Here is a 13,569-nt window from a genome sequence, read left to right on the forward strand (position 1 = left end):
AAATATTTCCAGATACAACACTATATATATAAGAATTATTGTTGTAAAATAAAAAAATATATATATATATAACAATTATTTTTTATTTTTACAATTTTAATTTATAATGTAATATAACATTTAAATATATTATTATTAACTTTAAATTCGTTTTAACTTTTAAATTAAAAATATTATTTTCAGATGACAACATAATATATATAAGAATTATCTTTATATTTTTGAAAATATTAATTTATAATCTAATATAACATATAAATAATAATATTACTAACTTGAAATTCGTTTTTAACTTTTAAATTAAAAAATATTATTTTCAGATAACAACATAATATATATAAGAATTATCTTTATATTTTTGAAAATATTAATTTATAATCTAATATAACATATAAATAATAATATTATAAACTTAAAATTCTTTTATCATATAATAAATTATATATAAAATTATTAAGGGTAACAAAGACATTATTTTCAGATAACAACATAATATATATAAGAATTAACTTTATATTTTTGAAAACATTAATTTATAATCTATTATAACGTATTAATAATAATATTATATATTAACTTAAAATTCGTTTTTAACTCTTAAACTAAAAAATATTATTTTCAGATAACAACATAATATGTATAAGCATTATCTTTATATTTTTGAAAATATTAATTTATAATCCAATATAACATATAAATAATAATATTATTAACTTAAAATTCGTTTTTAACTTTTAAATTAAAAAATATTATTTTCAGATAACAACATAATATATATAAGAATTATCTTTATATTTTTGAAAATATTAATTATAATCTAATATAACATATAAATAATAATATTATAAACTTAAAAATTCTTTTTATCATATAATAAATTATATATAAAATTATTAAGAGTAACAAAGACATTATTTTCAGATAACAACATAATATATATAAGAATTAACTTTATATTTTTGAAAATATTAATTTATAATCTATTATAACGTATTAATAATAATATTATATATTAACTTAAAATTCGTTTTTAACTCTTAAACTAAAAAATATTATTTTCAGATAACAACATAATATATATAAGCATTATCTTTATATTTTTGAAAATATTAATTTATAATCCAATATAACATATAAATAATAATATTATTAACTTAAAATTCGTTTTTAATTATATAATAAATTTTATATAAAATCACTAAGGGTAACAAAGACATTAACCACTCTAACTTTTAACGTGGGAGCTCCGTTGCGAAAATTTACTTCGCAAATAATAGTATAGATCTGGTAACCATTATCTGATTCTGACCGAATACAAGATAGACCCGTGAGAACGAATCGTAAATCCATGCTTCATACAATAATAATTCCACTAAACATACCCTAACAACATATAATCCACTAACTGATGAGGCCAACAACACAAGAAACATATCAGTATACGTTACTTAACTCTTGGTTATTTTTCTAACTAGAGATCACCCACACAAAACACTCAAACCTACTCGAGAAGAATGAATGGAATTTTTTAAAAGAAAATAGAACTCCAGTAGCTGTCTTTTCTTTTTAATTGAAACCGTAGTTCCCTGTCAGAATAATATAAACACTAATTGCATACAATCCCCCAACCCTACCAAACTCCCAAAAAGTTGTCTATCATTGCGTGTGGCCTGTTCCGTCTGCTTCTTTCTCCCGACGTCCCAAGTCTCTTTCGCCGGCACAAGCTATAACCAGAACTCCCAACCACTCGAGTTCTTTTTTCTCTTTTCTTTTTAAGTTCACAAATGGTTTTTAAGGGGGTCTTTCACTCGCCGGCTTGCTGCTTCTGATCTACGGGCTTTACCTGTACCGCAGAGGGAACCGCGTGTACATACGGAAACCCTGGAGGCACCAGCTGATGTTGCTGCGTCTTCCCCATACCTCCTTTCATGTTACTGGCTGATGCTGCAGCAGCGATGGCTTTCGCTGGATCTGAAGTGGCTGTAACGGCTCCTGTGGTACATGCGGAGAGGCTGACTGGATGACAAACGGCGGAAGTAGCAGCTGATGAACCTGGCTGTTGCTGATGTCTTTGAATGTAATAACCACCAGGAGGTCCGGTGATCTGCTGCTGATGATGCTGAGATTGCATACAAGGATTAGAGAAGAAAAGCTGGGATTGCTGCTGCAACCCATGCTTTGGCAACTGTTGCTGTTGTTGTTGGGACTTGGATCCAGAGCTTGTGGTCGGGTTTCCCAGAACTGAAGGTCCGTTGTTCCTTCCACCGGCGGGAGAAGCTGCGGATGAAGACTGCAGGTTCTTGGACGGCTGAGATGATGAGTGAGTAGTAGGGGATGCTTGTACAGTTTTGTTCACAGCTGATGAAGCTGAAGCAGTAGTTCTTGGGCTCCCACCCGCGCTTCTGGAGACGGAAGACGTTGAAGGTGGCCCAACTAACATTGGTGGAGACGCAGCTTGGTTGTTGGTACTTCCTTGCACCTGCTGCATTGGCGAACTAGACGCCATAGGTTTTGAGTTTGATGCGAAAGATATCTGCGACTGCTGGGGACGGCTTTGCTGTTTATGCGATACGTTTCTTACAGACGATGATGCAGCGGCAGCAGATGACGATGGAGATAGTATGGACGGAGACTGGGCTTGGGAAGTGTTTGATGCCCTGGGTGAATTGTTTTTCCACTGAGGAGACTGCACTTGAGTGCCGCTTGACTGGACAAGGTTTTGAGGAAACCCTGAATTGGCATTTGTAAACTTAGTGCTTCCCGCGGGTGATACAGAGATATTATGATCAGGGAAACCACTCCCATTACTCGCCGCCACAGGCCCTTTGGTTTTAGCAGCAGAAGCAGCGACTGAAGTTGCATACCGTTGCTGCTTCTGGAGATACATGGTGGTGTAAGGTTGCTGCAATTGACTCCGTTGCATATGCTGCTGCTGCTGCTGCTGCTGCTGATGTTGCTGTTGCAAATGCTGCAGCTGCTGCTGCTGATGAGACGTCAGGACAGAACTGGAACTCTGTGGCTGAGTAGAACCATGGTTGTGCAAACGGGATGTATCAACGATGCTACCACTCGTTACAGCAGAAACAGATGTATCAGCCAAGTCGGGTTTGTTAGAGAACGCAATAGATTGCGCACCATTCAGGCCACTCGTTTTCCCCGTTGCTGCTCCCGTTTTCCTTTGTTCTTCCCTCGTATTGGCAGTAGTATTAGACCCCGATTTTCCATCATCTGAAGGAGCACTGTAGTTCATTTTCTGCTGGGTTGCTTGAGCAGCAACATTTGCTGCCATCATTTGATAACCTTGCCTTGCTGCTTCCGGAATGCTGTGGAACATAGCGTGATTTTGAGGAATTGCTGACATGTTCAGTGAAGGAGTACTATTAGCCCCGTTGAATGTCGCAAAGGTCATGGCATAACCCTGGGGCGGAAACGATTCCGCACCAGCCTTTGAAACCTGCTGTGATTTCTTTTCGCCATGATTGCTAGAGGATAAGACAACTCCACCAGCTGGGGCTGCTGAACTCATCAAACCCAAGTTGGTTGGTTGCATCTGCATACCATAGTTCTGGCCATAGGCAGCACTTGAACGAGAACCCCGACTGTCAGCGGTTGATGGGCTATCTCCTCCTACAGTCTCGCTATGTTGAGTCGCATTTTCTCTAGGTTGCCTCTGCTGGAAACTCATAGGCTGGGATTGAACTTTGTGAGTTGGAAACCCTTGGGAGTTCCCGGGATTTATCGGTGGCCTCAGCTGTTGGTTCTGCAGATGCTTTTGTGCTGTTGAGGAACCAGTAGAAACACTTCCATTCTGGTTGCTCGGAGCATGGCTCTGGAGCACTTGACCAGCTTGCTGTTGCTGCTTCTGTGGCTGAGAAAATGGAGGCTGGATCATTTGGGAGGGGTAGAACGAACCATTAAAAAATGGTATCGGCTGGCCAGGAGCTCCTCTATAAGCAGATGATGCACCAACATGTGCCGGGACTGGAAACGGATAGCCATTATTCTGCAAGATGGCCAGGTACTGCGTTTCATTGCCTGGCATGCCCGGATAACTGAAGGTCATTGTTGGGGCACCAGCTGAAGCAGGGCCATTAATGGAGTTCGCAGTAGCTGTCGCACCAGACGAAGCTGTGTTGCCACTATTAGGTCGGGTAGATGCGCCAGCTATTGTAGGAGCTGTATGAGGCTGCTGGCCCATGGGGAAAATGAATGTCGGACCATGCTATCATAAAAGAAAAAAAGAAAGAAAAACAATCAGCTTGCAAGAATGACGACAAAAACTTGATATGAGAAGCATGCTTAGACACGACAATAAACAAACTAACCATGATGTTATTGGCTGCTCCTTGAGGAAGAGCTTGCTGAAGCAATATATGATTTCTCTGAGCTGTATCTGAGTTTTTGGATGTAGATTTAGAGTTTTTATCTAGAGCAGGATTGGAACTTCTTCCCAAAACAGTCCCTTGAAGTTCTGTGGGAGGCATAAGACTGAGATTGCTGGCCTTGGTCCCATACAATGAAGCTGAGCCTGCTGCTGCAGGCCAGAACGGATTCATCTTTGTGAATTGCTGGTGAGATTGAATATTCCGAGCGATATAGCAGTGTGTTGCACATCTCTTAGGTCTCGGTTGGTTAAAAAGTAAATGCGAAGGAGGCTGCAAGAGATCAAAAATTTTAAATCAGTACAGAAATGTAGAGAGGATTCTTTGAATCGATCGGCAAGCAACGGAAATTACCTGCACTACCGCAGATGATAAGGAGCTAGTACCCGTAGGGACAACTCCTTGCGTAGGCGGCATGTATCTGTTTAATAATCAAAGAGTTTTTTAAATTAATTCAAGTGAAACAAAAAAAAGAGACTTCCACAAAGTTTCACTTGTTAAAAATTACAAAAAAGAATACCCCATTGTAGGAAGACCCCCAGGCCAGCCAGGCATTGACATATGCATAGGCAAAGGGTTAGCTTGAGCTGGAAATTCAGAAAAGGAAATTAAAAAAAAAAAAAAACTTGCGAAAGAGTAAGACAAGGAAACTAAAGAAAAATGAAATGGCTTTAGTTACCTGTTTTATCTGGAACAGATACTTGTTGTCGTTGTCGTTGTTGTTGTTGCGGTGGCTGTTTCTGAACATGATGATGCTTGTTTATCACACCCACGTGATCAGATTTATCCAGGTCGAGTTTAAGTTCACAACTCCTGTTTGGCTTATGAGGTTCAGTTTCCGCCGCCACCGTACTTCTAGGTCTCTTCTTCTCTTCAGACTCAAGATTTGTCGCGCTACCTCCATCTTCCTTGAGCAGAGGCTTAGCTTCCTGCTTTCATCATGCATACGTGACACGTAGAGAATTTAAAAAAGATGGGATAAGAGAACAAGATAAGAAAAGAGAGCCCCCAAAAAGACAAATAAAGTAATGATGGATGATATTATCTCCAGTTATCACATTAGTACGAAAACTAAAAATAGGTCCCACTCACCGTTTCCACTTCCGTGGCTTTAGGTTTAGCTTCTGCTGCCACACCTTCAATTTCAACCCCTCTCTCCGATGACGATCTAACCGGCGGTGGGGCCTACACCGATTTTTAAAATAAAACTAGGATAATATTAAAAAATGGAGGAAATTAAAAAAAAAATAAAAAAAAAGCTGAAACTTACCATCAGATCTATCTCAAACTTGTCTTTCTCCAGTGAGCTTCTGCATGATAAAAAGAAACACGACTCTGAGCACCAGAATAAAGATAGAAAAGTCACATTTAAATGTATAGATCATAGATCATGTGCTTACGATTTAGCTCCTGAAATGGTAGTAGCTCCGTCACCATCCGATCCAACTCCTGAGGAAGAAGATTCAACTTTCGGCATCACTGTTTCCTCTTTGGACATATCGCTTTCTTTTTTCTCAGCTGATCTCGAATCTAACGCTGCCTGTGGATTGGTCGAATCCAATACTGAGCTGCTTTCTTCAGCGGATCCTGATCTCTTGAGCTGATCGGCTTGACTCTTTGACGGAGCTTCTGCTTCGGATTTAACGGGGCGTGATGGTAAGCTTGGACTGTTCTCGTCCTGGTCGTATTTGACATGCCGCTGCTTCTTTCTTTTAGGAGCTGAAACCAAAGAGAGAGAGATAAAAGACAAAATGATCAGATAAAAAAAAACAAGAAGAGATGGTTATTAAAAGAGAGGACTGTTACCAATGGAGGTGGCATTATAGGAGCCGTTGATGGTGGAAGACTGAAGAACCGTTTGAGAATTGGAGATGGGTGAAGATACTTTGGACTTGACGACATCCACCGTTGTTTTCGCACCTCCCTCGGCGGCGAGAGGCATCCTCATCATCCCGTACAACACCTCAGCGATCTCGATCTCTATCTCGTCTTGAACAGCAGCAACCGGAGGAGATGATGACTTGGGCGGGAGTGGGAGAGGGAGTGGCTTTTGTTTCGTCCCACTAACCATCTTTTTCCGGTGGACTGAAACAGTGGATGAAGATGGAGACGTAGGAGGTGGAGGAGAAGGAGAAGCGGATACTTGGCGGTGGATGTGCTCTCCAGAAGAAGCAAGTAAACCTGACGCCCATGACTCATGTGGTCTCTTTGTACAAGCTGTGCAAAACAAAAGAAGATAATAATAAGATAAACCAATTAAAAAAGAGATTTGATGAGCGAGAGAGAGAGAGAGAGATGATTCTATTGTAGTTTCCACCTCTCTACCTGACCGAGCTTTTCTAGGAACCGATACTCCGATCATCTCATCCGCCGCCGCCTTCCAAGACACCGGCGCCGGCAAAGGAGGCGGCGATCTGAAAGTTCTCGACGGTGGTGCCGGAAAGTTCTTCCTCTGGTGGTGATGATTTGAGAGAGACGATGAGAACGAGGCGGGGGAGATACTACTCGCCGGAGGAGGAGGAAGCATCTTCATCCCCGTCGCTCCCCCGTCGTCATATTCTTCATCGTCGTTGACACTCTCTTCCGAGCTTTCGTCTCCGCCGCCGTGAACCATCATCAACCGTTCTCCTCTGCTCCTTTTACTCCGGCGATCTCGTTCTCTATCACGTTCCCGATCTCGTTCCTTCTTCCCACTCCCTCCTCGATCTCTCAGCCTCGCCGCCTCCTGTAACTCCACCGCACCTTCCTCCTCTGTAACCAAATTAAAAGAAAATCAAACCGTTTGTCTCTCAGATCTGAAGAAGAAAAATGATTTAACAACAAACCTGGAGAATCTCTGAAGCTTCCGGCTCTATGTCTCCGCCGTGACAAGGCGTTACCGGTAGCCGCCGCCGCCATGGGTGGTACTCTTCTAGCTTCTCTGTTTCTATCCATCTTCTTCCTAATCTCTTTCTTTCTTCTATCTCTCTCTCTCTCTCTCTCTCTCTCTCTCTCTATACTAGCTACTTCCCATTATCTCCTTTATTTGTGCTCCCCTCATAATAAAAGCAGGAGCGAATAGATCCACGGCTAGGGATGTTTAAAAGGGCTGGAAGCCCGCGGGCTTGACGGGCATTTATGTAAACGGGGTGAGCCCGTACCCATTTATGTATGTATAATGATTTTACGGGTCAATACAGGGTATGCCCATTAAGACCCGTTTATAAATGGGCATAGCTCTAATATAAATGGGCTGCCCGTTTTTTTTTTCCTTTTGCAATATGTGAGAAACGACGCCTTTACTCTCTCTTTGACCTCTCCACCATCTCAAGCTGTTGTCTGCTCAAACTTTGAATCGAGAAATCGAGAAATCGAGAAATCGAGAAAAGGGTTTCACGCTGTCGTCGGTTTCATCGTCCTGAGAAATCGAGAGAAGGGTCTCACGCCGTCGTCGGTTTCATCGTTCTGAGAAATCGAGAGAAGGGTCTCACGCCGTCGCCGGTTTCATCGTCCTGAGAAATCGAGAGAAGGGCCTCACCGTCTCACGCCGTCGTCAATCTAAGAGAAGGTATTGGTTCTATCTTCTCAGTTTCTTCTGATTTGATTATCTCTTCTCAGCTTATTTGATTTTGTTAGGTTTGTGTTATGCTATGGGTTTCTTTGATGGGCTTGTATAAGAACTTCTGTGTATTGACTTAAGGAGAGTGAATCATCTCTGTGTATTGACGTTTTGTATAAGAAGTTCTGTTTCTAACTCACACTCTCTCTCTCTTTTTGGGATATAGATCGTTAATGTATTCTTCTTCTTTTTTGTTTCTGCAGATATTGTCTTAAAGGAAGGTTTATATTGCACGCAAGGTAGTTGAGGACTTCTCTCACCATTTACGTGAGTACCAACCTCTCCTTTTGCTTTGTAGTTTCTTTCTACTTATTGATGATAGTGAATGTGAAGTTATATTACTGTGATGAGATGATTGCTTTGGTTCTATTTTGTAGGTTCATTCACTTATTTGTTTTGTACTGGTTTTCAGATAACAAGAAGATGGAGAAAGGGGTTGGTTTGAGTCTTTGAGATTAAAGGAGGAGGATGAAGTTGTTTCTATCTTGTTTTTCTATGGTTCAGTCTTGATTTTATGTACTTGAAGTTTTAAATATGTATCAGATTTGTACTGGTTTTCAGATAACAAGTTATGTACTTGAAGTTGGTTTCATCTTTTTTTTCATGGTTTGCAAAGAAAACTTAAAGTTATCTACGTAAATTTGAACTTACGTAGTGCATTATGTGTTGCCATTTTTGAACTTAAACTGAGTTTTTGACATAACATTATGTGCTGACTTTTTTTCTTTGCTTTCAAATTAAAATGAACACGGGCCTAAACGGGCGTAACGGGTTATTCTAAAAATAACGGGCTTGAAATAAACGGACTTTAGCGAGCGTATATGTAAACGGGCATATATGTAAACGGGTTTAAACGGGCAGGGTTTAAAACGGGCAGGGCTTAAACGGGCCTGGGCCGCCCGTATTAACATCCCTATCCACGGCTCATATCTCCTCCCAGTAAAAACCTTTTTCCCAATCTTCACCGTCCGTGTGAATGCATCCAACGGTCTCCGACTAGTTACTTACTAGCGTCGCGACATCTCCACCCTCCATTGTAGAGATCTCACATCAATCAATAACCTATATATTTTCTTTATTTTATTACCAAAAACGTACTCCTCTTTTTATTATTTCAATAGTCAGCATCCACTGTGGGGCCCATTCAAAAATGAGTAGTATTGTATTTTTTTTCAAAATTGTTTGTTAATGTTCGTTTGAAAATATTATTTGGACTACTATACCAAGTTATTAAACACTAAGTTGCCACGTGTCAAGACTTGACATCGCACAGGCTGCCGTGTATGTAATCTCGACCAATATTGTATTGACTTTTATCGCGTCGAGAAATTAAAAAGAATTTGAAAAGAAACAATTAAATATCGAACAACAGATAATATTATTTAAATTAAAGTAAATTAATAGAATTATTATAATGCAATAAAATATTGTTTAAAAGGCTCTCCTGGGGTAGTGCATTGTTGTCCACTAATCGCGACGACTCGTGTGAAAAAGAAGACAAAATACTGACATATACACGTACAAAAACGGTATTATTTTATGTTATTTTTACCCAAAATAATGTATCACTGGCTACAACCGGTAAACAAAGACCCTGGTAAAGGCAATATACTATCGAAATGGAATCTTTGTGACCACCTACACACCGATCCAACCGGTAAAATTAATCATAGTAGGTTCCACTTCTCGACCTCTCTTCTCATCTGCTGCTCTCGAAGTCAATCAAATAGCTAATACTTTACTCCCTCCGTTCCTAAAAATAGGATTTTCTGGATTTTATTTTTGTTCCACAAAGAAAGATTTTCTATATTTTTAAGGTACTTTTGTATACTTTTGAGGATCATTAATTATGAATATTTGAATTGATTAAATTTTATTGGTTGATAGTTATTGGAAATTGTATAAAACATAAATAGTAAACTAAAGTTGGCAAATATTTATTGTAGTCTTAATAAACGTGAAAACTCTAGAAAATCTTACTTTCAGGAACGGAGGGAGTACCTTCTTTGTGGCTTTTTGTTGGAACTGCAGTAAATAAATGGTTGGTATTTATTTTTTCCTCTAACTATTTACTTATTAATTTATGTAGATATTACTTATTTAATAAATTTACCAAAACCATAATAACGTCAAATGACTATGAATCTTTGAACTTTTAATTCTTAGAATCTAATAGTAAAATAAAATCAAATAAATTATACCACCGTTCCTGAAGAGTTCTCGGTATGTCCGATTGATCTCGACGGAGGACCACCGGTGATGAAAGTAGACGAGTTGTTTGCTTCTGTTAAGGCGCCGTTCCGACGAATCCATCGGATGGAGGCATAGGCAGAGTTGGGGGCTAGGATTTCCGCAAATCAGTGGACTCGATTTGGGCCTTTAGCCCATTTTTATTGTATTTTACTGTTCTAAGTGTATTTCGAATTTGGCCCGGATACATGTTTGTCGGACTTGGTTTTGTTTAGTGTTATGGGTAGGCTCTGCCCTTTTATTTAATATAAAAAATTGACGGAAAAAAAAAATTATACCACCATTTTATTTATCTTGTCATTGCTAGCTATTAAAACTTTTATTTATCTTATTTTTTTTGCAATTTGAATCAGCAGAAAGCGTTATCAAACTATAAAACGGTGTATATTTTGATTGAAGAGTTCTCTCTCTAGATATATTAGCTCTGCCTTCTCTCTAGTTTAAGACCACCGTGCATAGTGATTCCGGCCGGCGGGGTGAGCTTCCATAGCCACCGCCGGTCCGGCCTTTCTTCTTCTACTTTTTTTCTTTTCTTGTTTAGTTTTTTTTGGAGTTTTCACCTGCTTCCGGCGGCGCATCATTCCTTCGGTGGCCGGTCGGCTCTGTCTCCAGCGTTGTACCTACTAGAAGGGGTAAACGGTCGGCTTATGGTTTTTCTGGTGCCGTGCGGTGGTGTGTACTCGCCGACGGTTCTTTTGGTTGGCTAATCGGAGAGTCCGATTAGGGTTTCGGTGTATCGGGTGGCTTAGCTTCGGGTCGAGATCCCGTTTAGTCTCGGTGAAGCTCTTCGACAAAGGAAGCCTAGGGGAGGAAGATGTTGGATCTGGAGGCTCTGGAGGCGATCTCGGGACTGCCCGTTGTCAATCTCCGCCTAGAATGAGCTCCGGTATCGATGTTCGACGCGGTGGTTTTGGCTCCGGAGAGACCCGGCGAAGCAGCAGTTGTTTCGTTTTCTCCGACGTTGGCCTCGGTCGGTGGTCGCGACTCGGTGGTAGTGCGACGCGTGTCTAGACGATGGATGTGGTTTCAACATGTTGGGCGTCCAGGCGTGTTTCTTTGACGCGTGGGTTTGGGGTGCCGCGTGGGTTTGGAGATTGGGCTTACGGCCCATTGGTTATCTTCTGTTTAATTGCCCTGGGTTTTGGGCCTTTCTTAAAGTTTGTTTTGTATGTTTATGTATTAGTTTCTGGGTTTTTAGGTCTTAATAAAATCATAGTTGGCAAAAAAAAAAACTATAAAACGGTGTTGAGTTGGCATCCGATCGATTAATCTGAGTCGTTGATTGAATCAAAACTCAACAGCTAAGATGAGAAAAAAAAAAGAATGCATGTGGGACCTTGTTCACCCAAGTCGAGATCACGGAACTTCTGAGAAATGTGGGGCCTGCATTTAGTTGCCAATGGGGAATTGCTCCTCCCTCTTTTAAAACTCTTCCTTTTGGTTTTCACCACTACCGTCATGTTCACCCTAACTATCTCATTTTTATTTCTTTTGTTTTTTTGTCTTTTCTTTTATTTTTCTTGTTATGTTTTTTACTAATTCATATTAAAATACTGCTTAATTTTCTAAAATAATAAATAAAAATTATAAATATATAAATAGGTAACTCTTTTCGATAGAATAATATAAAAATAGGACATGAGAAGAAAATATTTAAAGTAACATTAGTTAGAAAGTAAAATAATTAAACTATTCAAAAATTTTCATTTTTACTCTAATTCATTTTTAAATTTAAATAGTTAATTTAATGTTTAGTCCACAAATCAATCATAAACTAAATAATTTTTTCAATTACTTTTTAAAAGTTTGTTTAGACGATTTTAAAATCGAACTAAATATCCAATCAATCAGTAATCATATATAAAGTGTTTAACTACCACTGACAAGTTTTTTTTAACTTGCCACTAATATTATAAAACTATGCTACTTGAAGTTAAAAAAATGTTTTATGAAAAAATATTAATATCAAAGTTAACTAGAGAACTTCATTTTTTTTCATTCCATGCTTATTGGCATTCTAAAGGTACATTTTCGAAGTCCTGAAGTAATAGATAAATCAGACAATAATTGAAAATATGCATTATTTGATTAGTATCAAATAAATAAAAATTGTATTAAAATATGTAAATTAGTTGTATTATTTTAAAAAACCTGAAACTATTTATACTGTGAAATACAAGGAATATATAAGATGAGTGAACGTGACGTGTATTAGGACCCACGTTGATATATTAGATTCTGTAATTGAAGTATGAGCAAATAATTTGGTCAATGGTCAGGATTCATGTATATAACTCGCAGTTAATGAAAGTCGATTAACTAGACAAAAACAGTAATATTCATATCTACTGTATCTAAAACACCACACGTGTTTGGAGACGCGTGCATGACAAAACACGAAGATATCCACGTGGTTTCAGAATGTTTGATGCGGTTGATAACAGTCATGACACGTGGAAGATGGCTCTATCTCAATTCGTCGACTTGGATCTTGTTTCTTCTGTCGATGCTACTCGTTCGCTTAAATATCTCTCTGTAGATATAAATACAAGAGTTATTCTTGGGTTCACCCCTAGAGTGAACCTAGAGGTTCACCCAACCAATAGTAATCACTCATTTCACAATTGATATCTTTTAAAAAAGGAAACAAAATATTGTCAAGTTATATTATGTTTTTAAAATAAATAAAATGAAAACAAATAAAAATAATAGTAGTTAAAATAATGATTTAAAAATATATTTTTAACATCTTCGAAAAAAAAAACTCTAAACCCTAAATCATAAACCCTAAACCCTAAATCATAAATCCTAAACCGTTAAGTATACCCTAAACCCTTGGGTATACGCTAAACCCTTGGGTATACGCTAAACTCTTGTATAATCTTAAACTCTAAACCTTAAACTCTAGTATATGCAAAAAAAATTAGATATTTTAATGCCATCATCGAAATACTAAACCCTAAACTCTAAACCCTAAACCCTTAGGTAAATCATAAATACTTGGATAATCCAAAATTTTAACTAAAAAAACTAAACACTAAAACAATAAATCTTAAAAATACTAAAACCTTAATCTTAATCCCTAAACTCTTTTTAGGATTAAGGGTTTGATATTTTTAAGATTTAGTGTTTAATGTTTTAGTTTAGAGTTTAGAGTTTAATGTTTAGTGTTTTGACGACGGATTTAAAATATTTTGATTTTTTTTTGTTGCATATATTACTATTTTTATTTATTTTTAACATTTTTATTTTAAAAATATAATATAACTTGATAATATGTTGTTTCCTTTTTTAAAAGATATCGATTGTGAAATGGATGATTCCTATTGGTTGGGTGAA

General features: G+C 38.0%; 1 protein-coding gene and 1 long non-coding RNA gene across 3 annotated transcripts; one reads left to right on the forward strand and one right to left on the reverse strand.

Moving 5' to 3' along the window:
• Positions 1 to 1,502: 1,502 nt before the first annotated feature.
• On the reverse strand, positions 1,503 to 7,375 carry LOC130501454 (protein TIME FOR COFFEE-like). 2 transcript variants are annotated; one of them, XM_056996382.1, is made up of 11 exons: positions 7,208 to 7,375; positions 6,708 to 7,133; positions 6,189 to 6,599; positions 5,783 to 6,101; positions 5,653 to 5,692; positions 5,475 to 5,567; positions 5,062 to 5,311; positions 4,903 to 4,969; positions 4,737 to 4,803; positions 4,326 to 4,655; positions 1,503 to 4,222 (listed from the first exon to the last, which is right to left on the reverse strand). In XM_056996382.1, the coding sequence occupies exons 1-11, from the start codon at positions 7,314 to 7,316 to the stop codon at positions 1,805 to 1,807; spliced, it is 4,530 nt and encodes a 1,509-aa protein (XP_056852362.1). In that variant the 5' UTR covers positions 7,317 to 7,375; the 3' UTR covers positions 1,503 to 1,804. The 2 variants fall into 2 exon arrangements, with proteins under 2 accessions (XP_056852362.1, XP_056852363.1); XM_056996383.1 differs by lacking the exon at positions 7,208 to 7,375 and having other exon boundaries at positions 6,700 to 6,838.
• A 251-nt stretch (positions 7,376 to 7,626) lies between these two features.
• Positions 7,627 to 8,564, forward strand: LOC130501455 (uncharacterized). Its single transcript, XR_008939678.1, has 3 exons — positions 7,627 to 7,929; positions 8,184 to 8,247; positions 8,393 to 8,564. It is a non-coding gene; the product is annotated as an uncharacterized LOC130501455 (long non-coding RNA).
• The last annotated feature ends 5,005 nt before the right edge of the window (positions 8,565 to 13,569 follow it).

Source organism: Raphanus sativus, unplaced genomic scaffold, assembly GCF_000801105.2.
Source record: "Raphanus sativus cultivar WK10039 unplaced genomic scaffold, ASM80110v3 Scaffold0201, whole genome shotgun sequence".
In the NCBI taxonomy this organism is placed as follows: Eukaryota; Viridiplantae; Streptophyta; class Magnoliopsida; order Brassicales; family Brassicaceae; genus Raphanus; species Raphanus sativus.

Bases quoted from the DNA above. Each gene is read 5' to 3' on its own strand.
- LOC130501454 (XM_056996382.1), bottom strand. From the start codon at position 7,316: ATGGATAGAAACAGAGAAGCTAGAAGAGTACCACCCATGGCGGCGGCG. The intron at 5,693-5,782 runs GTAAGCACATGA...TTTATCATGCAG, and splicing joins ACCATTTCAGGAGCTAAATC to AAGCTCACTGGAGAAAGACA. The intron at 4,970-5,061 runs GTAACTAAAGCC...CTGAATTTCCAG, and splicing joins ATCTGTTCCAGATAAAACAG to CTCAAGCTAACCCTTTGCCT.